Source organism: Notamacropus eugenii, chromosome 6 (genome assembly GCF_028372415.1).
Source record: "Notamacropus eugenii isolate mMacEug1 chromosome 6, mMacEug1.pri_v2, whole genome shotgun sequence".
NCBI classification, from domain to species: domain Eukaryota; kingdom Metazoa; phylum Chordata; class Mammalia; order Diprotodontia; family Macropodidae; genus Notamacropus; species Notamacropus eugenii.
Window position 1 is genome coordinate 165,445,888 of NC_092877.1, and position 27,663 is coordinate 165,473,550.

At 36.8% G+C, this 27,663-nt stretch overlaps 1 protein-coding gene across 6 annotated transcripts in view; it reads right to left on the bottom strand.

The window, feature by feature from the left end:
• MARCHF1 (membrane associated ring-CH-type finger 1) overlaps nt 1–27,663 on the bottom strand; it is a 663,012-nt gene that overhangs the window by 432,394 nt on the left and 202,955 nt on the right. For all 6 annotated transcript variants that reach the window (XM_072621551.1, XM_072621552.1, XM_072621554.1 and 3 more), the window contains one exon: nt 14,908–15,056. In XM_072621551.1, coding sequence (XP_072477652.1) covers nt 14,908–15,018 — 111 coding nt within the window. In that variant the 5' untranslated portion in view covers nt 15,019–15,056. The remainder of the gene's footprint in view (nt 1–14,907; nt 15,057–27,663) is intronic.

Sequence of the window (27,663 nt, forward strand, 5' to 3'; positions counted from 1 at the left end):
GAAAAGCAAAGGTAGTAATCATGATCTCAGACAGAGTAAAAGGTAAAACAGATTCAATCTAAAGAGAAAAACAGAGAAACTATACTGTGTCAGCCATATCTAGAAATGTTGCTTTGGACCATTTAAAATAACTACACAGTGTAAGGTTAAAATATTGCTGTGGCCTAGGAAATGATGATTTGATAGACTTAGAAAGATATGGAAATATGGATGAGTTCCTCAAAGAAACAGAGGACAAATACAAATATGTAGGGTCTTACATAGATGCATATGAATGTATATGTCTGTATATGAGTATCATTATGGAATTCAAGTATATGAACATGTATATATAATGTATACATATGCACATGCACATGCACAGGTGAGTGTGCACACATACATATATTCATGCTTAATTATAGCCTTCTGGGTGGGGGGAATGGAAAGGGAAAAAAACAAAGTAAAAAGTACAGAACAGAGAACAAAAGAAAACTTACAAGGAAGCAAAGATGGACAGCTCTGAACTCAATGTGTAGTATTTATTGTATAAACTTTCTTGAAATGGAATTTATTGCTGTCTATTTTGAATCCTTTCTTATGTTCTGCTTTGTACAGTATGGCAATGCTTTTTTTTCTTATTTTATATTTAAGTTTTAATATTTAGATTTGTAATGTATTTTTCTTTTCTTATTGTATATTTAAGTTTTAGTATTTAAGTTTTAATTAATTTTTTAAAAATAACTCTGACATAATCAGAATGTTTATACCTATTACTGTTACTGATAATAATTAGCTCTGTCCTCCAGGTACTACTAGAAAAGGTAGAATAGCAAAGCATTAAAGGCCATACAGAAACCTAGACAGCAAAGGAAGGATGTCCAACCCCCCCACCCTTCCAAAATCATAGGAAGGGATAGCATGAAAGTAAAGCTTCCTATTTGGGTTTATGTAATTTTGGCCTGTGGCCTAAAGATTAAAAAAACAAAAAAAAATAAATGAGATATCAGAAATGTTTGTTGAAGGTAGACACTTTTTCAAAATGTCAGAATGTGACTTCTGGGAGCCAAGATGGCCAAGTAAGCAGTGAACCACTGCAACTCTCCTATTCTCACCTCCAAACAACCATAAAATGGAGCTCCCAAACAAATCCTGGAACAGCTGAACCAGCAAACAATCTTTTAGCTCAAGAAACTTGGAGGGTCACAAAAAAGGTCCATCACACTCTTGTGAAAGGGGAGTACAGTGCAGGATGAGAAGCATCCCAGCAAGGCCCACTAGTAAGAGATGCTGAGCCCCAGTGTGGAGGAACAGGCAAACACCAGACACCGACACCAGACACCAACACCAGGACTCCCCACGGAAGATTCCAGCTCAGAGAACCACCACATGCTTCAGCAAAGCCCCAGGGCAAACAAGCAGCCTCCAAGGGCCAGGCCTCCCTGTGCTTCAGCACAGCACAACTCTGGGAAAACAAACAGATGCCTACCCTATGTGTGCCTAAGCAAACAGGCAGTAGCCAGCCCACCACTGGCCCACTACGCTTCGGTGCATCCCTGGCAAATAGAAAGCCTCCAGAGGTCTGACCCCAAGAGCTTCAGTGTAGCCACTGGAGAAACACCCTACTGGACCTCAGCACCAGGTAGGCTGATAAATGCTTACGGCCTCCAGTGGTGCCAGCCAACTTTACCCCCACAGCGTAGCATCTGACATGAGGATCCCCTGTGGGCTTCAGGGCAGTGCCAGGTAAGCAACCACTAGTTCAAGAAGTGGGAACAAATGCTCTTTCCACCCTGCGAAAAGAGCTCAAATTTAAAAAAAGGAAAAAGGCCCAAAAAAGGGTGGGTGAGGAATAAGCAGAAAACAACAACAAAAAAGATTCTCAGAAAGCTACGGTGCCAGGGAAGACCAAGACACAAACTCAGAAGTGGAGATTAATGTCAAAATGCCTATGGACAAAACTCCAAAGAAAAGTGGGAAGTGGTCTCAAGCCCAGAAAGATCTGATGGAAGAGTGAAAAAAGGAGTTTAAAAATTATGTAAAAGAGACAGAAGAAAAATTGGGGAAAGAAATGAGAGTGATGCAAGAGAATTATGAAAAAAGAGTCAACAGATTGGAAAACTGCTTAAAAACTAGAATTGTTCAAATGAAAAAGGAGATATAAAAAAATCCACTGGAGAAAACAACTCTTTGAAGTTGTTGACCAATTGGTCAAGTGGAAAAAAAAGTACAAAAGCTTATCGAGGAAAACAATACCTTAAAAGTTAAAATTGAGCAAGTGGAAGCTAATGACTCTATAAGACATCATGAATCAATCAAGAAAATCCAAAAGAATGAAAAAATGGAAGAAAATATAAAATACCTCATGGGAAAAATAGTTGACTTGGAAAACAGATCTAAGAGAGACATCAAAATCATGGGACTACTTGAAAGCCATAATCAAAAGAAGGACCTAGACAGCATCTTTCAAGAAATTATCAAGAAAAACTGCCCTGATGTCCTGGAACCAGAGGGCAAAATGTGCATTGAAAGAATTCACTAATTTCCTCAAGAAACAGTTCCCTCCTGCTCTCTCCCCGCCCCCCCAAAAAATCAATCCCAAGGAACATCATAGCCAAATTTCAGAACTGCCTGGTCAAGGAAAAAATACTGCAAGTGGCCAGAAAGAAACAATTCAAATATCAGGGAGTTACAATCAGGATCCCATGGCAGCTGCAATTATAAAGGATTTGAGGTCATGTAACACAATATTCCAGAGGGCAAAGGAGCTAGGAATACAACCAAGAATGACTTACCTAGCAAAATTAAGCATAGCACATCAAGGGAAAAAAATGGTCATTCAATGAAATAGAAGGAGTTCAAGCCTTCATGAGGAGAAAATCAGAAAGAAACCAAAATTCTGGCCTCCAATATCAAAACCCAAGAGAAACATAACTAGGTAAAAAGCGGGGGGGGGGGGGGGGGGGGAACACAAGGGATTCAATAAAGCTAAACTGTTTACATCTTTGTAAGTCTTGAAAATTATACAACCAACAGTACAGACAGAAGGAACATACATAAACAGAGGATGTGCATATAATGTGAATTTGAGGGAATGACTGTAAAGGGGATGAGAAAGAGGAGTAAAAGGGTGCAGAAGCAAAGAAGTGGTAGAATAGGGTTAATTAGTTCCATGTGAAGAGGGAAGAAAGACCTATTACAGTGGAAGGGAAGATGGGAAGTGAGGCAATGAGCATCACTTGAACCTTACTGTATTCAATATTGGCTCAAAGAGGGAATAATGTACTGAATATAGAAATCTCTCTTAACCAATAGGGAAGCAGGAGGAGAGGAAGTTAAGGTAGAAGGAGGTGGGGACTGACATAAGGAGGGCAGATCAGGGAATATGGTAGACAGAAGCAAAACACTGGTGAGGTAGGAAAGGGTGAAAGGAGAGAGAGGATAAACTGGAGGAAGGATAGGATGGAGGGAAATGCACAGGTATATAACTATGAATGTGAATGGCATAAAGTACCATAATACAGAAGCAAATATCAGAGTAGATTAAAAAAAACAGAATCCTAAAATAAGTTGCTCATAAGAAATATACTTGAAGCAGAGAAACACACACAGAGTAAAAGCAAGGGGCTGGAGCAGAATCTATTACACTTTATATGAAGTAAAATAAAAAAGGAGGGGAAGTAATCCTATCTTAAAGAAAGCATAAGTAAAAATTTATCTAATTAAAAGAGATAAGGAAGGAAACCACATCTTGCTAAAAGATACTATAGACAATGAAGCAATCAGGTTAGAAGAACAAAGAATATTCTACCTGTCAGATCTATGGGGAGTGAAGAATTCATGACCAAACAAGAGATAGAGAACATTACAAAATGTAGAATAAATAATTTTGATCATATTAAATTGAAAAGCTTTTGCACAAACACAACCAATGCAACCAAGATTAGAAGGAAAGTTGAAAGGTGGGAAATAATCTTTACAGTCAATGTCTCTGATAAAGGTCTCATTTCTTAAATATTTAGAGAACTGAGTCAAATTTATGAGAATAGAAGCCATTCTCTAAATGATAAATGGTCAAAGGTTATGAACAGGTAGTTTTCAGATGAAGAAACTGAAGATATTTATGGGCATGCGAAGAAGTGCTATAAATCACTTTTGATTAGAGAAATGCAAATTAAAACAATTCTGAAATATCACCTCACACCAAACAGATTGGCAAATATGATAGAAAAGGAAAATGATAAATGCTGGAGGGATGTGGGAAAATTGGAACACTAATGCATTGTTGGTGGAGTTGCAAAATGATCCAACCATTCTGGAGAGCCCAAAGGGCGATTAAATTTTGTGTACCCTCTGATCCAGCAATACCACCATTAAGTCTGTATCACAAAGAGATCATAAAAAAGAGAAAAGGACACACATGTGCAAAAAATATTTATAGCATACCTATTCATGGTGGCAAAATATTTGAAATTGAGGGGATGTCCATCAGTTGGGGAATGGCCAAACAAATTGTGGAATACGAATGCAATGGAATACTATTGTACAATAAGAAATGATGAACAATCAGATTTTAGAAAGACTGATGCAAAGTGAAATGAGCAGAACCAGGAAAACCCTGTACACAGTACCAGCAATATTGTGTGATTATCAATTACGAATGCCTTAGCTCTTCTCAGCAACACAATAATCTAAAACAAATACAAAGGACTCACAAAGGAAAATGCTTTCCATATCTAGATAAAGAACTGATGGACTCAGAATGCAGATTGAAAAATATCTTTTCACTTACTTTATTCTTTCTCATGGTTTTATTTCCTTTTGATCTATTTCTTCTTCCAGAACTGTGACCAATATAGCAATATGGTTTACATGAAAGCACATATATAAATTATATCAAACAGCCTACCATTTTTAGAAGAGGGGAGGGGAGGAAAGGAAGGAAAAAATCTGGAACTCAAAATCTTGTAAAAATGAATGCTAAAAAATTCTCTTAATATGGAATTGGGGAAAAATACTATTTAAATTTTAAAAAGAAAAAATGTCATAGAGTTTGGAGAATTGCTTACATGGAGAATTTCTATGTTTCATAGTGTGTAGTGGAAAGAACTCTGATCTTGAAGTTAGAAGATTAGGATTCCAATCCCTATGTTTGCCCTGACAACATACATGTAACCCTGAACAAAACCACTTAATTTTTCTAAGCCCTCAGTCTTTTATTATAACATGAGGATGTTAATACTTGAATTGCTTACTCACATGGGCACAAAAGGCAATCACTTTGTAAACCCTAAAACAGTAATAGTATGAAATCAGGGACAGAATTCCAGACCTGGAATTGGAAGAACTGGGTTAAGGTTCTGGTTCTGATACTTCCTAGCTATGAGATAGTGGGTAGATTGCCTTTCTGAATATCATCTGTAAAACAAGAGGGGACACATTTTCTGATATTTGTGCTAGCTATCTCAAAGGTTGGTGAGCAAAGTGTTTTAAAAAACTTATTGTTCATCTTTCATTGTTGAAGAGAACCAGTGACATCAGGAGTGACTTGCACATGTCTTGATTTGCACGTTTTGGAATTTAAGTAGGGTGAAGTCACACAAAGTTGTCAGCCTCACTTCCTTTTTCTGAGTCATCAAAGTCTGGTGGCAAGACAAAAGTCAGGATGACAGGTGATAGCCCAGGATGCAGCAGATAACCCTGACATCTTTAATATCTGACCAAGCTCTAAGGTTCCACAGCATCTGCTTCAGCTGTCTTTACAGCCATTGAAACAAATTATTCCCATTTGCTCATTCTGCTGGGGGAAGTCTGCATATGCTTGGGGTTTATACTCCACCTAACTCACTGATAAGCTTGAGACCTGTCAGTTACTCTCAACCTTGTCTAGTCTGTCTGCTGAAATGGTTTTACCAGGGTGAGGCCACTGTGCAAGCTACAGCTTTTGGAAGCCACAGCTGACACTAAAGATGGATGAGTAGCCCTGAAAAGGGATCAGCAAGTCTTCACACAGAAGATGCTGTTTCTCCCTGAACACTCCATGCATCCCCAAACTGTAAACTTTGAAAAGATTAAAGTGCTTGAAAATATGAGTTATGATTATTTTTGGGGGGAGGGGCTGTCTTGCTCCATATTTTCAAACTATAAATGGAGAACAAGGCTGATAATTAACAGTAAAAAACAATAACAGTTATAGCTATTCTGATTTGACCCAGAGTCAAAAATCAGCTTGCAGAAGACGTAGGAAATAAAATTAGGCTGGTCACCTGGCTAGTTTTCCTCAGGCATTTCTTGATTCAGGAGGATAACTGAGATAAGATTGACATGATAGATTATTAGTATGGACCATTGTGAATATGGCGTCAATGACTAGATGCCTTTAAGTACAAAGATACTTACTAGACATGCAGATCTCAGTCTATTAGCTCTTCTGAAAATGCATGTTTTGACACCAGCTAGATGATCCAGACCTAAATATAAGCTCTGCTTTATACTGTACAATTAATTTAGTTTCTCCCAGCGTAAGAGATTTGAAGTCTGTCTTTTCTCCATTTGGATTTCCTAAGTGTTTTTAAATTATTTTCTTTCTACAAATTGAATTTACATCTAAATGTGTCATAGTCTATCTAGGGAGATTCCTTTATTTGGGGGGGGAATCTTCACAGTAATGGTGCCCATCTTGTAAAACTGCAGATAGCTTTCACTGTTGAAGTTGGTAACATTTAAGGTAATCATCACCATCAACATCAAGGAAACTCGCATTTCTATAATGCTTTTATAGCATGACTGGGTCAATGCAAAGGCTGGAGAGCAAATAGATGTTTTATTGTTCTTAGAATTTTTCAATGTTATTTATAAACGATCACATATTGAAAGCAGAGTATTTGTATAGCATAAAGCCATTCTTATAAAACACATTATATTTTCAAACCTTTGCATATATTTTGACCATGGATATCATCTCAGAATTCTTTGCAATTAAAGTGGAAGGTCACTTTCAATTTTGCTTATTCAAATGAAATTTCTACCAAGCAGATGGGAATTTTATCTGTGGAAGATGAATACATCAGCTATTACATTTAACACAGCCTTGCAAAAAAAAAGAAAACACACTCCCTTGCTTCATCTATACCTTCTGCCACACTCCAGGAAACATCAACCCCCTCACACACATGCTGACCTCCTTTTCCCAAGTAGGAAATTTTTTTATAGTTCATTTCACACATATAGGGCAGTCTCCTTAATCCTCTTTACCAAATCACATCCCCTTTCTCCTTTATGCAACCTAAGACTCCTCTTCTTAATGAGGTTTTCACCGATTTCATAGAACACAGTTCAGAAAACCCATTAATTCTTATATGGCTAAAGTACCCACACCTCCTTAATTCCCATTTAATAATAATTCATTCTTTTCCTGCAACAAAAACAATTCACCAGCCATCATTAGGGTATGTGTTCTGATAACTATTCCAGTACTGGAAACATAATCATTTTGATTCACCATGTGAAACCACTCTCTCATCCAAGTGTTCCTTAGGATCACCAGAGAGGTTGGTGACCTTGCACAGCCCTTCCTCACTCAAATCAAAGTCAACTGCAAGTCGTGTTATCAACTTGATATCATGGTTCTTTTCTACCGGGAAGGACAAACACAACACCACCACGGATCACTAGAATCAGGTTCTAATCAATTTAATTAACCCCTTATGTTTTACATGTGCAGGTGTATGTATGAACAGATACAGGATTCATCAGATCATCTGATCTAAATCTCTCATTTTTCCACACGTGGGAACCAATACCAAAGAGGTGAAGGAAACTTCAATTTCACAAGCATTTGGGAAGCACTTATAGTGTAATAAGTAATGGTGAGAGGCTGAGGAAGCAAAGAAAAAAAATAAGAAAAGAAATTGCTCCTGCCTTCAAGGAGCTTACAGTCTACTGAAGAGAAATGACATATATACAGGGCAATATTACTTTTTATATGTTTCAGACTTATGACTTCATTAGGGGAAGCAGAAAGGAATAAACATTTATTAAGTGCCCACTCTGTGCCAGGCACTGGGTTAAGGGCTTTACAAATATTATCTCATTTGATCTTCCCAGCAAACCTGAGAGGCAGGTGTTATTATGATCCCCATTTTATACCTGAAGAAACTTGCCTATGGTCATAGAGCCATTAGGTATCTGAGGACAATTTTAACTTTAGTTATCCCTGACTCTATGGCTAGCACTCTATCCATTTAGCTGCCTCAATAATTTAGTGAACTTGTACTGAGGAAGCTCCTTCTACTAATTCTGATCAACAAGTGTTCTGCAACGTCTGGTCTCAACATTTGAGATAAGAAAGAGTTCTGTGGCCATCTAGTTTATTCCATACATGAAAGGCATCCTTACTGAAACACACCCTCGACTTGTTCGGCCTCTGCCTGAAGAAAGGGGGAAGTCATCCTTTCATGAGGCATTTGACTTTGGACCATCATTCCTAAACTGACCTCTCTGTGACTTCTAAACATTGTTGTGTTTCCTCAGGACAAACAGAGCAAGTCTACCTCCACAAAACTGCCCTTCAAATACTTGAAGATAGCTACCAAAGTGCCAAGGCTGCCCTTCTCCAGTCTAAGGATTTCTGGTCCCTTCAACCAACATGTACATGACTTGAACTCAAGAACCTTCACCATCTTAGATGTCCTTGTCTGGACACTCTCCAGCTTATCAATCTCCTTCCTAAAATATAATATCTTGAACTGAAGTGACTGGCAGCCAGAGTGCTAGCTGCCCATCACCCAACTTTATGTCATCTTCAAAATTGATATATATTAATATATATCATATCACCTTATGACTGATTGAAATGCTAAACAGCACAGGGCCAACCACAGACACATGGGGTATCTTACTGACGATGTCCTGCCAAGCTAACATGGAAGCACTAAGAAACTACTAACCCTCTGTCTTGTGAGTATTGCTTGGGGACACTGAGAAGTTAAGTGATTGATGAGGTTAAGGTTTAGTGATCTAACATGTTACAGAAGCCAAACTTGAAATCTGATCTTCAGAAAGATCTTCCTGAATCTGAGGATGACTCTATTTTTATACACACACACAACATGTATGTATGTACATGTATATGTATGTATGGTATATATCGTATAGTATCTAATAGGTATCGTATATAATATACAATAGGTATCGTATATAATATATAATACATACATTAAAAATATACATTTCCACCCCCCCCCCCAAATGATAGTTGGTGAGAACAAGTAAACTTGGGAAGAGCTGAGCCAGGGCTATAATCCTAGGGCCTGACTCCAAGCTTGGTAAGCAACACTTTAAAAATATCCATCAGAGTTTCAAAAGAAACAAAAATAATTCTCAGTACACTGTTACTTTAGCCAAAGTCTTTCAGTGTGGAAGGATGATGCTTGAAAGGATCTATGAATTTCTCAACTGACCATATTCACCCTTTCACAAATTGCACAGCCCTCCCTCACTCAAATCAAAGTCAACTGCAAGTCATGTCATCATTTCCCTGGTGTCATGGTCCTCTTCAAAAACGATGAACAAACACAACAACCTGTGAAGGACATATAAAAGTACTGCATTACATCCCTATTTTACAGATGGGGGAATAGACAAGGAATAGATAAGATAGAAGTCATTTTAGCATAACTTATCACATTAAGTAATATCTCAAATTTTTTAAAAAAATATATGCAGCAGGGAAAAAGAATAATCTTATTTTAAATCCAGCCACTAGGGACCCTTTCCATCTTTCCTAAAGGCTCTTTTCTCCTCAATTTTCTTTGTGTTTTACCATGTTCTACTATTTTCTCTTCCCCTTCTCTCCCAAATATAATGGAGACACAATGCTTACCTCATAAAGCTTTTCAGATATAGTGAAGAGGCAAGATGTTCTCTCTTGTGAATTATTTCATTTATTCATTCTCTAGCAGTCAGTGCATATTAAATGCTTATAAATCTCAAGAAATGGAACTTTACCCATAAGTCAAAGTTCAGACTTAAGTATATTTTTAATGATAACAAAATAATGATAATAACTGACATTTATATAGCTCTTTGATGAATGCTAGGACATTTTCATACACTATATCACTTTAGCCTCTCAATAATTCTGTGATGTAAAGACAACAGTTATTTTCATTCCCATTTTAAAGATGTGGAAAGTGAGGCCCATTTAAGAGCCATGGTGTATGAAGTGCTAGATTTGGAGTTTGCAAGGCATTACCAACTGCATGAGTTATTAGCAAATCATTTAGCCTCTGTTTGCTTCAGTTTCTTCAGTGTAAAATGGAGATATTAATAGTGCCCACCTCCCAGAGTTGCTGTGAGGATTAGATAAGAAAACAACCTGCATTTGTGAGGGCCTATTACGTATCTTAAAGTTATATGCCTGGCACAACTTCTTTGAAGAGCTTTTCTCGTGGTTCACTGCTACCAATTTTTCTCCAGGAAGGAGATATCCCAGACTGGACTACTGGTTTTACTGCTGTTTTAGCTATCATTTAAGTAGAAATGTTAGGACTGGGCAGCTGATTGGTTAGGGCAAAGTGAGAGAGAGTAGGGGTCAAGGAAGTGACCTCAGTTTCAAGCCCAAATCACTTGGAATATGATGCCTGCTTTTATCATCACAATTAAATAACTAATTCATGAGCTAATAAGTACCATAGGTGATATTGGAAAACTGTTCTTCCTGATTGCAAGTCCAGCCCCTACCTTCTAAACCAAACCTTTTCACATGGCATAAATGTCTGTTGTGCCTAGTTCAGAGGCACAAATTGGGAGCGCTCAATCAATATAAATTAACCACAATGCTAACCAGCATATTAATCATTTAGATGAGAGGTCAAATATAAAATGTGAAGTCTATTCAAAATATTCCTGCTGAAATGCTAAAAAGTAATTATCCCACTGCCTTGGGTTTTTTCCTTAATTACTCCATATGAGGAAACAGTCTCTCCATATGTAAGACAGTCTAGAATAACATGCAGAAAACCAGCCTTGGAAGGAAGAACACTAGAATACAAATCTTGACTTCAACACGTACAATTTATGCAATCCTTAGCAAACTGCTTAAGATCACAATATCTCAGGTAACACTCTAAAGTGATGAGATACAAATGAGTTGATGATCTGCATGAGTGAGGTCAGTCCTACATCAGGAATTCCTCATCTTGATCAAATCCTAAGTCTGGACCAGCATCATCACTACCTCCCCCATCCCAAAGGAGGAAATGAGCTAAGAACGGGATAACTTTAAAATCTTTTGATTTTCATAAGTTGCTTTATTTTTCTGGGTAAAAAAAAAAAAAGCAACATAATAAGATGACTGATGCCAAAACAGGTCATGACCATTATTTGTTGAAGTGAGAAGTGCTTAGCCTCTCCTAGCCATTTGCTTTTCCAGGAAGTACAAATTAATTTGCATAAGTAGAACTCACTCTAGTGGAAGACTTCTTAATCTTTTCTGGGTGATGGAGCCTTTTGGCAGTCTGGTGAAACCTATACATCAGTCCTTCTCAGAATAATGTTTTCATATGCACAAAATAAAATATGTAGAATTCCAAAAGAAGCCAATTTAATTTGAAATACATTATTAAATGAAAATTAAAAAAATAGAAAACAAATTTATGGAGCTGAGGTTAAGAATTTTGGTTGCTGCTTTGTTGTCAGAAGTGAGAGTACCAAATATGGAACCCAAGAGTCATGGGAATTACTGGAGTCTGGAAACCAAGACGAGAAAGTGCTCACACAAAGAGGCCATTAGTCTCATCGCAAATTTGCTAACGGAGGTCTCTGAGGAAATAGCAATTTCTCTGTGACAAATATGAATAATGTCAAGTTGAGCACCATCTAATCTGGTTATGGTCATTGATGGAGCTCAAAATATTTTTATAGATGTATAGACTTTATAGATGAAATTCTCTTCAGTCTTCTTGACAACTTTTTAAAAACCTCTTCCTCACATATTTCTCAGAGTATTCTATCAGTGAACTGATTGAAGAAGACCTCCTGGTGAAATCAGGGACTAAAACCTAGATGAAGGACGGGGAACCTGTAGTCCTTTGACTGAATTCAAACTTCACAGAACAAATCCCCTTAATAAAAAATAATAATAAATAATAAAATAAAATAATAAAAAAGAATTTGTTTTGCAAAACTTGAATTCACTCAAAAGGCCATACCCAAGAATCTAGAAGGTTCCCCATCCCTGGCCTAGACGCACTGGGCTAGCATATTGAGAAAAGGGACCTTATTCTCCCTAACATCCTACTCTGATACTTCACTGAGACATAATGCTTACCTTGAGTTGTTGAAGTATATGTGAGTAGAGGGTGAGTTTAGTCAGGACCCAACATACTACACAGACTTCAAATATATATCCAGGTGAGGACTATTTTCCAGTGACCAATCTACCTAAGTTTATACAGGCTGCTCACTGGAAAATGATAGCTTTCTTCCTAGCTTTTTTTTCTTTTTTTGCCATAACAATTGATGAACACCAGAGGCATTGTAGTTTGCATTAGTGGTGTAACTGCTTCCAGTAATGAATCACAAATCTTTTGAAGTGATAAAAAGGTCATTAATTCATATTTAATTTTTTAGAGAGCAAAATATTGCTGACATCTACATTTTCTCACGGAAAACTCATTAGCATTACACAGACCATCAGAGGTCTTTACCACACAGTTTGGGAGACACTGGTTTAGAACAACGTAGTGAGTCTCATCTGTCTTACAGAAAAATCTAGATTGGCATGGGGCAGATGTTAGAAAGGTAAAAAAAAAAAAAAAAAAAAGATAAAGATAAATGGCCACCAACAAGCAAACATGTCAGGATGACTCAATGAGGTTTTTAGTAAAACACACAATACAAAACTTAATTCAACTGTTGATCACAGACCTCGGTGAAAACTGAAGTCTAGAAAAGTTAGAAACTTGCCCATAGAAACACAGAAAGCAAGTAGCCATGCTAAGATCTGAACCTAAGCTCCCTGACTCCAAATCCTGTCTCCCACCTTATATGAATGTTGTCTTTCACCTTACAGGAAAAGGATTTCTAGGAGAAATTTGCTACAGTGGTTAATCTGATAGTTAAAAGATGGTATAACATTTTCATGTTATAAATTATATTTTACATTGTAAATAATATAACTTAAAAGAGGCAGGATGTATACTTCTAATCCCTCCTTTTCACTACTAGTTGGGTGACTTTAGACAAGTCACAATTTCTCACAATTTCATTTTCTCATCAGTGAAGTGGGGACTGTATATACTCAGGTATTTTATTTGATGAGATATGGTATAGAGCAGTGTTTCCCCAATTAATCTGACCATATATTTGGGATTTGAAATACATTATGGAAACCAGAAAGTGGTTCACATCATAAGCAAGGGATCTATTGAAGTCTCTTAGAAGTGAATTTTTATAAACCTCAGAGTCTGTTACATGATCAGAGCATGTTACATGATCATGGACACCTTATGTAAAAGCTATCCAGACATATGCCTGTGCAGCAATTCTAAATCCTGAATTTTTTCTTTTAAAGAATAGTCAAGTTCCTACTAGAATAATGTCAAAGAATACATATAATAACCCTTTAGAAATTTCCAAAAGAGCTACAAATGTCCAGTGCCCTCTTGTCATTCTTCATTTTCTTAAACCCCTTTCCATGTCCACACCATCTCTGACAGATGTGGTAAAGTTTAAGCAACATTCATGCTTTGATTTTTGTGTCATTTCCACGTTTCAGTAATTAAAAGGCTGTTCTCTTCTTGTGGTTCCTGGTTCTAATGCTGGTTCTTGACTGTGACTACTTCATGGACAACAGGGAAAAATGTTAAATACTCCTGAAAATGGAAAAGTGAAGCTAGAAAATGCAAGAGATCCTAGTTCATATGAAATCAATAAAACCTTGATCACTTCAACAGAGAAAAAAACAAGAAGTCCCAAAGGAAAATAAATATTTTTACTGAAAAAGAGACAATGATGGGATTCCACCTTGTAGATTCATTTAAAACTTAGACTGACTTTCCCTTTTGCCAAGGCTAATTCATGGCTACCCTACAGGACCGCTGAGAAGCATGTTAGACAAAGGCCATAGAGAGAACGCTGAAACTTCTTTCATTGAAGCAGTAATTTTTCTTAATCACTGAAAATGCTGATTGGAGGTAGAAAAGCCAAAGATCTCAAAATGAGAGGATAAAGAAGCATGGGATGGAGAGGCAGAAGTGACCACTAACATCGTTAGGCTCAATAATGGGAGATGAGAAAGAAGTGAAGATCTTTGCCCTTGCTCCATACTAGCTTCACTATAAGGTAGAAAATATCAAAGTCCAGATTCAAACCAAGGTCTTTTGACTCTGAGACTATCACACACACTGCCACTCCAACCCTTACTAATTTCTTTCCTTTGGCCTTTGCTTTTTATGGAATAACATGATAATTTAATGAATAACAATGAGGCCTCTTGGACCAAATTCTATTAACAAAAGATGAGTCAATTTAATTTTTTTTATTTTTCTGATATTCAATATTTTACTAAAAGAGAAAAATAAACCAAAAATATAGTTGATTTTTTCATAGTCTTTGGAGTGTTTGATGAAAAATTTTTTACCGATTGCATTAATTAAGACCATTATTCAAGGGAGCTGCTTTCCCTATTTTAAGATTTCTTTATAGCTGCTAAAGGAGAGAAGAGTTTTATAAGTTGTGAAAATAGCGGCAAGACCTAATTGTTGATACTCAGATTCCTATAACTAATGTCCAACACAGTTATGTAAATGTGAACTCTATAGGAGGAAGCCAATATGTTAACAATTAAAAGAGTTTACATGAAAATTAGCTATTTTCTTCATTTACAATAAGTGCTACTTTCAGAAAACATAACTTTTCACTCACCAATGTTGAGTTTTGTGATGCATCAGCCAGATCCCCTGAGACCTCAGGTGTCCTTGTGCTGTTTGGGATTCTGTGAGGGTTACGGGCTATTGCTTCACACCAGCCCAACATTTTCTCCTTCCACTTATCCCTTTTCAATTTCTGAAATTCTGAAAATAATTTACATTTCCTTAATCAGTTTAATTTATTTTGGTGGCATGTTTTCAAATGCATATCTTGGAAACAGACCATATATTATATAATTCAAGCAAAGTCTGGGATAATATCAAACAGAAAAACAGGAGAGAAGAATTGGCTAGTTAACAATTTTATTTTAAACTGTCCCCGGTGATATTCTGGCTTAGAAAAAAATCATTGCACTAAACTTTTAAGAGTAATTTTTCAAGGATTAGTATATAACAGGAAGTGGCATTTTTTTTAAGAGGTAAGGATAGAGTTGCTGAAATGCTTACATACTTCCGTGATGTCTCCAATCTGGAACACTATTTCTATTATACGTCCTACAGATGCAGAGCAAACTGAACACAGGGAAGTAATAGAGATTAATCCTTCCAGCAATGAAATCACCATGCACCTTTATAAAGACCTGTCAGATGAGAACAGGGCATCATAGAGCCAAACTGGCATGCAATGTCCATTATCACAATGGAATAACGGATATTTGCCTCCTAATATGACATTTGCATGAAATACAGCTTTCAGCTTTATGTAAGTTCTCACTGCTTGGATTTTCTCATATTCTCAAAAAAAAATCCAAAACCCAACCCTCTATAGTGATTGCTAATGTAATATAGGAAACATTCTCTTGCTTATAAAGTTTTACAACTGACTTTTCTATTTCAGCACATCCAGTAATTTGAAATGGTATATTGCAGGTCTTTAGTTAACTGCATTACACTGCCAATTAAATATCAAAAATAATGTGGAGTAATTATTTTTCACAGCATCCAAAGCAATTAGCAATCTGGAGGTTTATGACATTTGAGGGATTCAAAATAGCCCATTTCATAGCATTATGAAAGGTAACATAAAGAAAGGCTGTGCTAACAGATTGATGAGTTATTACACTAAATGACAAAACGTCTAGTTAAATGATCTGAACAACATAAATAGGAAAGTGATAAAAATCTTTCATGAGAAACAAACCTGAGATGCTCAAAGGAATTTTATAGATAGATTACTTACGAGGTCAGACAGACAAATATGGGTGATAGTCATGGCAGGGGTGGGGGTACAAGGGAGGAAATCTGAACAACTAGTTATGAGAATAAGTCATTTTCACATCCATTTCATAATAAGCATATCTTCCCAGAAAGATGTTGCTTAAGATTTCATGCAAAATTCTTATCTAAGTAATATAAAATAAGCACACTCCACTCATTTATACTGTAGAAAGTAAATATTTCAGCATTCTCTGAGCAGAGTATCTGAGTTACTCATCAGCTTTTAATTATGTTTCCTGAAGTATACTCAGAATAAATGAAAATAAATATCTTTATTAAAAACCAAGGAGTAAAATGAGGCATGTGATCCAAATAGACCAATTGAACATCAATAAATAACTTTTAGCTGGTAAGTTCCTTTCTCCTTTTGAGATTTGGGAGTCTTATACTAAAGAAAGATTTCATTATGATTCCTGTCACGTAAAATGGACAAGGTAATAGTCCTTAGATTAGATTAAATTAGATTCAATCATAAACATCCTTAAAGAAGGATCTGTGTCATATTTCTCTCTGTTTCTCTAGTGCCTTGCGCATAGTAGGTACTAAGTACATGTTTGTCAAAATGAACGAAAAGAAAGCATTTTCAGAAGCAGTAAAGACTACCTCAGACTATCCTGTCATCAATTATCTCATATTCTGTCTCTGAGGTCTATATGAGATTACCAATAAGAAGAGTTTTTTGCTCTAGATACTAATTTGTGATATGATTTCTTCTCTTGGGAATGTAGAGGTGATAACTTTCATTTCTTTCCTGAGCAAGACTGAGGACAAATAATCTATAATGAACATTATGAGAATATGTCATTTACCTCAGGAAGCATGGACAGCAACCTTTGTATATGCTTTGTATGTACTTATTGCTCATCATTTTTTGGACACTCCAGTAAATCAATGTCTTTCTGCAAAAAGCAGTATCTAGAAATGAGCACAGTACTCTACATATAGTGGGACCACTCCAGATATAGTGGGGATATGGGACTATTACCTCCTTCATCCTTTACCTGAGGTATCAAAGTTGAGGCCAACACAAGGGGCCAGCAAAACTCCCCATTATAGCCATTAAAATGTAATTGGGAAATGTTTAACAAAATAAATAAAAATACAACATAACATAAATAATATTCATTTGTTGCTTTCTAAATCAATGTGAGATCTGCAGAGATCTGCTTCAATTTGAATTTGACAGCATTGCTTTAAAATAAATCCCCTCAATGGAGTTATATACATATACATGCACATATATGCATGCATATTTAGGGTCGAATCACACAGTATAAGAATTACTCTATTCAAAACTAAACCTTGAGCCAAGAAACTTAAGCATTCACAATTCAAAACATTACAACTTTTGATCATAGTGGCCACAAAGCCTTAAAAAGAAATGAAAGTGTATAACATAACATAGCATAGCATACACCCCACCTTATACATTCTTTGGGGGTCAAAATCTTTGGGAAATGAGCAACAAGCTCCTGCTCACTCAGGTACTGTCTCAAAATACTTTTTTATACAATTGGGGGTCCCAGGCCAGAGTCTTCCCTAGCACAGCACATCCCCAGGGGTGGCAGAGAACACAATACACTCCTCTCCTAGGTCACAGTTGGTTACAATTCCTTCAATCCAAACAGAGTGTCCAAGTAAAATCCTCCTGAGGGTGTGTCCTTCTCCCCACACTGCTACTGCAGGCTCCCATCTGACTCTGTCAGGTGTACACCTGCCCTAATGAGCCAAAGAGTCCAAGTCCCAACACTGTTCCAGCCCCCACTTTCAAGTCCTGAGGTGCAGCTGGATAACGTAGCCAACTGGGTTGGGTCTCTGGTAGCCATTACACTGCCCCCATTCCACCACTGTGTCTGTAGTGGTGACACTACATCTAGAGTATTGTGCTCATTTCTGGATACTACTTTTTTCAGAAAGTGGGATGATGTCAGAAAGCATGCTCACTGCTCCTGCCCTGCTGCAAAGCCTCCATCTCAGCTCAGGGCAGAGTCCTGAGCTCAAGGGTTCCTCCTCCTGCACATTCAGGGGTTGACTGCTCCTGGTTCCTGCCTGGGTTCATACACAGGCAGCTCTCTTCTCCTGCTCCATGTCTCATCTCATGGGGGAAGGTACTGCTCTAAGTTCTTCCTGCTCCTGCCTGGGTCCAGGCACAGCAGGCTCCAGGGACTCCTGCCCCCAGCTTCTGTCTCTGGCCTGTACCATGCCAACTCTGGGGCAGCTCATCCTCCCCTAGCCTTACATGGGTAGGGACTGCTCCAGTGTAGGCTCTTCTGAGGTAAAGAAGTGACCTCCAACAGACAGGGTTCCAACTGTCTAAAAAGAGTAATAGACATACATCACCAGACTGAAAGAGCAGTGATATCTGGGTTCACAAAGCCAGGGGCCTCCTTAACAATGGCTACACAGAGTCTTGTCCAGGAAATCAAAAAGACCTCAGGTGAAACATTCTTCCCATGAGTGAGCCCTGAGGCGATATCTCACCTGAGAATATATGCACACTTTCAACTAATAGGTTTGGAGCCAGAAGGCAACAAAACCTACGACTCAGTACTTGATTGGTGCAGAGCCAAAGGATATAAAAACCTATGTGACTCGGCACCTGATGTGTTACAACTGTGAGTTACCAGGGTTCAAAGGAAATTAATCCTTCAGATGTTTACAATTTAGCGTGAGCCTGGGAAACGGAACTCCAAAAAATAACACCCAAAAAATCCCATCTTGCATGTGCATACATCAAGGTGTATTTATATCTTGTCATTCAATATTTTTTCTCTCTTTCCTAGCTATGGACTATTTTAAAACATAATCATCTCAGCTATCCCTCTTCCTAGGCTATTGATAAAATATTAAAAGAGCAAAGGTCAAACTTCAGGCCTTGGTACTTTGTTGCCACTATATGAAAAAGCTTACTTGCCTTGAAAGACCTTCCCGTGACCAAGACTGACATATTAATGGCTACTCTTTGGGCCTGGTCATTCACCAGTTCTGACTTCTTTTTGTCTAAGCCTACATCTCACCATTCTGTACACAACAAAAGTATATCAAAGTATCTGTCACACACTTTGCTACAAACTATTTCAATTATACTGGTAGCAATGTCTCCTTGTGGCACTAAATTGGCTATTCTGTCATAGCCTCTTTTTGATGAAGTCACACCTTTTGATGATCATTTGCTTTTTCTAGACTTCCATTAACAATTCTTTTAATAGAATTTTGTCAGGGATCAAAATAAAATTCATTAACTTATATTTTACAAACTATTACATTTTCTTCCATCCTTTAAAAATCAGAACATTTGTCTTTTTCTCATCCTAGAGTATCCCTTTGGTCTCTACGATCTTTCAGAATACACTGACAGTGAGTGACTCAGTTATTGCATCTGTAATTGTTTTAGTCCCTTGTAGTAACTATCAGTTTTTAGACAATTAAGCTACTACTGTAGTTTAGTATAATAGAGTTTGTCTGGCAAGATGGCAATCAAAATAGGATCTTTTGCTGTTTTTATTTTAGTATAATCAAGTGCCTGTGATTGAATCATGCCTTATCAATCAAGAGTCCTTACAAGGAGTAAAGTACAAAAACAAGAGCTTCTTTAACTAGAAAGAGTGTATGTATTTATATTGTTAATTATTTTAAGGTGCTTAAAGAGCACCATCCATTGATACAACCATTGATGGGCCTGCTCATTGTTGGAAGTTTGATTAGGGGTGTTATTTTGTAGGAGGGTCCCAAATACCTTTTGTTCTTTCTATTGAGGCACTGGGTCAAAGGGTTGTGATACCCTCTGGCTCTATAAAAGGTATAAATACTCTGAGTTGAGGTTTTATTTGGGATTTAGTTTTTGTAAGAGTATTTGTTTGGCCAGATGAGGACTCTGAGAAGCTGCTAAAGGAGCCTCTGGGCTTTGAAAACCCAGATACTGTCCTTCCCGCTTTGGTAACTATGGTCAGACAGTTGGAACTGTCTGTTGAATTCAGGAAGAGGAAGCCATGTCTATTGCTTTTTTTGATTTCTATGTATTTTCTTTGAAATTCAGGGTTCTGACTCCTTGAACTAACTGAATAATATATATACTTGGTTAAAAAAATGATACATGTGTTTGACCAAAGTGATTATTAATCCCTTGAAAGTTGCTTTCCTTTTATGAGTGCAGATCTAAGAATCTGTGATAGCAGGCCCATCACATCTGTGCATAGTGATGAGCTAAACAAAATTAGTTAGATCTTGTCTTACTGTCATTCTATATGAGTTTCAACTTAAAATTAACTATTTTTCAGTTGTAAGCTTTTCTATCATTCAAAGACAATTATTCATAGCAGAAAGTAAATAGAATCATAATAAGAATTAATTATTCAATCATCTCTCAATCAGCCTTTACTGTTATCCAATTTACCTTGGACAATGGTCCTATTTTATTTTGCTCTGCTCAATTTTCCCCCAATGTAACTAAGAAAATCTCTTTTTGTCATCCTTCATTTTCCTTATTAGTCTCAATTCATTTTAAGCTTTAGCTTTCCTGACATAATTCTTAAACAATACTAGATCACACTTTCATATGCATCATTCATTACTTGCCTTTGCTTCCATCTTCTACCCATGCCATTTAAAAAACTAAGTTACTGAGTGAGCCTCCTGTTCTTCCATATTGGTTTTTTTCAGAAAACACACTTGTCTATTCTCTTTATTAGGCTTAATTTTGTGTCCTCAGAATTTTATTCCTGAAAGTTTCCCCTCAATCCTGAGATGACTTTCCTTGGAAAATTTTAATATAGCATTGTCGGAACAGAGTAAGAGCAGTATAGACAGAGAAGGGAGAAAAAGAAGGTGAGATTGTCACTTCACTCTTTGAACTCCTATTGGTAGTACTTGTCTTGTTCTTGGGCTTTCCATCATAGTTATTGAGTTCCTCAAGTCTCTTGTCCACTCTCATATAACACCCTGACTTTAGGCCATGTCAAAGAAGAATTCTTTCTTCCCAGTGGAATTATTTTCCACTACAAGAGAGGTAAGGGAGAGAGATAGCGTGGTTGATCAGAAAGGATTGAACAGCATCTCTAATTTATATCACTAAGCCTCTGTGGAGTAGCCCCCTTTTCAAAGGTCTCACAGTTTTTCTCATCATAGTCTTGGACATAGTCATTTGCAATAGTCAGGAGGGTAGATAAATTATGAACATTTGTAATTAACCCTAAGGAATATAAAATTGTCAGTATCATTTGTAATTTATCAGGGTAGGAAAATGGTCTTTAAATATTAATGTTAATTACTATCTAACCATTGAACCAAACCAATATAGAGTGTTGAGAGGTAGTAATCAGTATCTTACACAGTGATTACAGGAAACTGAGATTTAACTAAACTTAATTTTTAATATGCTACCCGAAGCAGCTGTCTAATTTAATAAACAGAAATGCAACATATTCTCAGGGCTCCAAACCAACAGTATTTTAAAATTAGGAAAAAAGTAAAGGATATCTCTTTCATAGGGGATAAAATGAAATTCTAAATCATACCCCATGAAATCTGAAAATTGAAATATACCAGAAGTAAGAATTATGCAAATGACAATCACTGTGCTAGCCTTTGTTCACTTAATCTTCTCTAAGGATTGAACTCATTTTTTGATTCTCTGTAGCACTTATCACATGGATTTAGACATATTTGATTCAATTTTACTAATATTTATTAAGTAGCTAGTACATGCTGGGCACCAAGCTAATATCTGGCGATTGAAAGGTAAGAAATAAAATAATTCCTGTACTCAAAGTGCTTATATTCTATTGGGGAAAATCATGTTCACAAATAAGTTTAGATAGATAGATAGATACAGATACAGAGATAACTATATATCTATATCAATGTATAGAGATACATAGATATAGATAGACTAGCATTCTTTAAATCAAATAATAATAAAAACAAAAGTTGCTATTTAAAATAAGTCTATTTTTATTCTGCATCTCCTCTTACCGCAGCTTTCCTAATTTCAGTTGATCTATATCTTATCAATTCTAGGAAGGAATGTAATCATCATTCTCCACTGTGGATACTGTGTACATGAAGGCATGGCTGGAATGGAAGGTAGTAATGAATATGGGGAAAAACAATGGTGAGTTCCATCTGACTATCTTTGTTATGCCAAATTCTTAGAACATGCCTTGCATATTATTCCCTGAGGCTCCCAAAATACAAAAATTGGGACTACTTTCTAATCTTCCTTAGCCTATATGGATGCAGGTTGATGTCATAAGGCCCAGTCTGGACCAATGACAAATGAGCAAAATGTGTGACACTGAAAGGCATAATTTTTTTTTTATTTTGCTTTTTCTATCATTTCTTTTCTTCTTTCTTTTTATGTTTGTATATTTTTAGTTTTCAACATTCATTTATACAAAATTTTGGGTTCTGAATTTTGTCCCCATCTCTCCTCTCCCCCTACCCCATAACACCTTGCAATCTCATTACCCCTTCCCTGAATATGCTCTCCTTTCTATCACACCCCTCCCTTCGCTTATCCTCATCTTCTCTCTTCTCTTGTAGGTCAAGATTGATTTCTATACCCCATTACCTGTATTTCTTATTTCCCAGCTGTATGCAAAAACAATTCTCAACATTCGTTCCTAAAACTTTGATTTCCAACTTTTCTCCCTTCCCCCTTCCCCACCCATCCTCACTGAGAAGGCAAGCAATTCAAAATAGGCTATATATGTGTAGTTTTGCAAAAGACTTCCATAATAGTCATGGTGTGTAAGACTATATTTCCCTCCATCCTATCTTGCCCCCTATTTATTCTGTCCTTTCTTTTGACCTTGTCCCTCCCCTAAAGTGTTTACTTCTCATTACTCCCTCCTCCCATTTGCCCTCCCTTCTATTATCCCTCCCACCCCACTCATCCCCTCCTCTCCTTCTTTCCTATAGTGTAAGATAGATTTTCATACCGAATTGAGTGAGCATGTTATTCCTTCCTTAAGCTAAATGAGAAGAAAGTAAGCTTCACTTTTTCCCTCTCACCTCTTCCCTTTTCTCCTCCATTGGAAAAGTTTTTCTTGCCTCTTTTATGAGAGATAATTTGCCCCATTCCATTTCTCCCTTTCTCCTCCCAATATATTCCTCTCTCACCCCTTAATTTTATTTTTTTAAATATCATCCCTTCTTATTCAACTCACCTTGTGGCTCTCTGTGTGTAATCCTTCCAACTACCCAAATGTTGAGAAAAGTCTCAAGAATTATAGATATTATCTTTCCATGTAGGAATGTAAACAGTTCAACTTTAGAAAGTCCCTTATGATTTCTCTTTCCTGTTTACCTTTTTAGTCTTCTCTTGATTCTTGTGTTTGAAAATCAAATTTTCTATTCAGCTCTGGACTTTCATTCAAGCATTAAAGAATGCTTGAAAGTCCTCTATTTCATTGAATGAGCATTTTTTACCCTGAAGTACTATACTCAGTTTTGTTGGGTAGGTGATTCTTGGTTTTAGTCCTAGTTTCTTTGACTTCTGGAATATCATATTCCAAGCCCTTCAATCTCTTAATATAGAAGCTGCCAGATCTTGTGTTATTCTGATTGTATTTACACAATATTCAAATTGTTTCTTTCTAGCTACTTGCAATATTTTCTCCTTGACCTGGGAACTCTGGAATTTGGCTACAATAGTCGTAGGAGTTTCTCTTTTTAGATCTCTTTCAGGAGGTGATTGGTGGATTCTTTCAATATTTATTTTGCTCTATGGTTCTAGAATATCAAAGCAGTTTTCTTTGATAATTTCATGAAAGATGATGTCTAGGTTGTTTTTGATTATGGCATTTTTTTGGGGTCTCTTTTAGCAAGCTGTTGACTTGCTTTTCATGATTTTCTTCTGTTGCTCTCATTTCTCTTCCCATTTTTCCTCCACCTCTCTTACTTGATTTTCAAAATCCTTTTTGAGATCTTCCATGACCTGAGACCACTGGATATTTATATTGGATGTTTTGGATGCAGAATCCTTGACTTCCTCTGATGTTATGCTTTGTTCTTCCTCATCTGAGAGGATGGAAGAAAATACCTGTTCACCCAGAAAGTAACCTTCTATAGTCTTATTGTTTTTCCTTTTTGGGGCATTTTCCCAGCAGTTACTTGACTTTTGTGTCCTTTCTCAAGAGGAGGGTATACTGTAGGGACCTGTACATTCTCAGTTCCTCCAAAGTGGCACAATCAAGGGAGAGAATTTTACTCTTCTCCTGGTCTGTGCACTGGTCTGGGAGCAACCAAAAACTTTACTGCCCAGAATCTGTGAGTAGAATTCCCTCTCCACAACCACTTCCATCTCTACCATGCCAGTGCTTCTTCTCCTCACCCCAGGGCCATGCTCAGGTCTGAGATTTAGATCAGTTGCTCAATTCCCCCAGGGGCTTTAGGTGGAGGGTTCCAAAAATGGATGCTTCTACTGCAGTGGCTGCTCCCAGAGGTCCAGACTATGTTCTCTTCTCCTGGGTGAAGGAGCCCTCCCACTGACCTTTGAAGCTGTCTGTGGAGTTTGTGGGTTGAGCAATCCGGGGACCACAGCTGCTGCTGGTAGCTCCCTGAAGACTGTTCTGGGTCCTGTCTCTGCCATGCTCCACTCCATGCCCAGTGTCACAGACCTTTCCTGTCAGCTTTCCAGGTTGTCTTGGGCTGGGAAACTCTTTTACTCTGTTGTTTTGTGGCTTCTGCTGCTCTATAATTCATTTAGAGTCATTTTTTACAGGTATTGTATGGGTTATGTGGGGGAGCTTCTACAGATCCATTTTTGTGCTCCACCATCTTGATTCTGCCTCCCACAAAGGCAAATATTTTTTTAAAATCAGTAATGAAAAAAAATTGCTCCTGAACACACACACACAAACACACACACACACACACACACACACACACATTCACGACTTTGATTTTAGAAGAAAATACCAATGCATTATATTCTAAGTTTCCAAGCTTTTTTTTTCTTATTTTGATAAATAAATAAATACCTGTGGCAGAATGGCAACAATATATTTTTCTCTGGGTTTTGTGACTCAAAAAAATGACAAAACTGATTTTGCTCAAACTCTCCAACAAAATAATCACCTCTGGGCTAAATCTAAATCAGGTTTCATGGGTATTTCCCTTTGTTCTTCACAAAGAGAATTTGCTGAGTGAATGGAGTCTTTAGGGTATAATGGAAATACCTTTACAAGGTGGAGTTTGCTCCCAAGAACAGTAAATTGGTAATACATATTTCCTCAAGAGTCCACCTGCTATGGACCTAAAAGCTTGTGCAAGTGAGAAAGACAAAGAAAATGTAGGCAGGTAGGGTCTTAAGAGAATCATTTTATGAAAACTGTTAAAGGAAATCACTCACATCTTTTGCAAAGGAGTATTGGAGTAGAAGGCACTATAAGAAAATAATGTGAATACAACATACTCAGCCTGAAAAAAAAAGCCTTCACAATCAACTGGTCTACTGGAAAAGTTTGGGTTTTTTTTGTGTGTTTTATAAGACATTACTTGTTCAGGAAATTAGATCTCAAAACACTAGTGTGAAGCCTGTACTTACAGAAAATGGTCCCTGAAAACAGTCAGGTCACCTTATGTCTGCAGAGATACATGGATCATGATGGAAAGGGATGATGGTAGGAGCATCCTTTAGATGAGATACATGTCATTCCCTCTCTTGCCCAATTCAAAACCAAAGAAACACAGCTATTCAATGAACTGGTACACAATTAGCATTAATGAAAAATACAACCATTAGTGAATAAGTTTACATTGCTCAATGTTTTGAATTTCCTTTACTTATGGATTTTTAAAGTTAGTATTAACTTAACATAAGTCTTTCTGTAGGGTCCATAAAGTTAGATGCATGAAAACTTTATACTTCCAATGTTGTACCAATTTTGGCTATGCTGGGTTGTAACACCTCCTCCCCTCTGCTCCATTATTTTTTTTTTAATCTTGCCCATAATACCAAGTAAGGCAATTAATGCCTATATTCACCCACCTACAACTAATACAGTTCCATGAACAGCCAATTAAATAAGAAATTCTAGTTTAAAAAAATGAAATCTAATGTATCTTCTTGTAAAGGGGACACTTCAATTTCCTCCTCTTCTGAAGTTAAAAAGACACACATCAAAGCAGAAAAGAGTTACTTAAATTCAGTCACAATGTGAAGGGCTTAATTTGAAGAATGATGGCTACACTCAAAAGCCTGAAGTATACACAGCATGCAAACCACAGGGTGTCTGAGCAGTTCTTGACACTGGTATATTGGACAAATGGAATTATTAGGACATTTGCTATGCAAACCTTTATGCATAATATTCATATGGCATGATTTCAAATTTACCACTTTTAGAATTCTCCTCTCTGCCTGAGCCCCGTACTCCCAAATAGTTGACGGTTCCATTCACTTATATCTAGTATTCTTTATAACCCTACATCTTGTGTGCATAACAAAAAGCACCAAATTTAAGAAGCCACTACTGTACAAAACACAAAAATCATCAAAGCAAATGCATACAATTATACGTATTATTTTTTCATATTTAAAAAGCATACAAGATAAGTAGATTTTTTTTAAAGGCAAAAACATTTGTGCACTTCATAGAAGAATTTATTTCAAAATGTGAAGTGCATCATAAAAGACACATGTAAATAAAGAAATTAATACAAAGACAAGAGCATTGGAATTGCAAAATGACAAACCAGCAAAGACTGCGTTAATGCTGAGTAGAATTTCAGTGACAAAAGAAAACATGGCACAGAAGAATGTCATGCAAACATTGTCTAGAAAAGTTGGTTCTGGCTAAGCAAAAATTACAGTGGTGATATCACTTTTACCAGTGTAGTGGCATTTCTGGTATGGGAATTCCCTCTACCTATGCAGATAGACAACTTCTTAATAACTTAGTGTTGCAGAGAACTGTCATAGTCACCAAACTGGTGTGGGTCAGATTGTAGGACTTTGTAACTCTAAATATGGCTCCCTATCTGCTATGTCTCACTGTCTCCCAAGAATGATTGATAAATACGTGGGAAGGTTTGGACTGTTTAGATCAAAACATACATAAAATTATATGTGGTAAGGATTTTAAAAATCACAGGATTCCAGCAAAGAATTGGAAGCAAAATAGATGACCAGTGAAGTGAGAATGACTAAACAAATTCCACTATTAAAAATGACAGATATGAAGAATTTAGAGAATTTACTTATCTGAACTGATAAAAAATAAATTATACATAGCCAAGAAAATAATGTATACAATTACCACAAAATTGTAAATGAAAAACAATAAGATAAAAAAAAACAACTAAATTCTCTGTAACTACAATGACCAAGAGCTTAGAAACTAAATCTCCCTTTCTTCTTCTCTGAGGTGTTAGACCAATGGATATGAAATTCTACAGGTACTGTAAAAATGATGTGTGGGTTTTATTGAATTTTTTCTTTCCTTTTTGATTTTTGCTATAAAAGAAGGCTTGCTGGGTAGTAGAGGAGAAGAATATATTCATAAGTAGAAGTCATGAACATCCCTTCAGT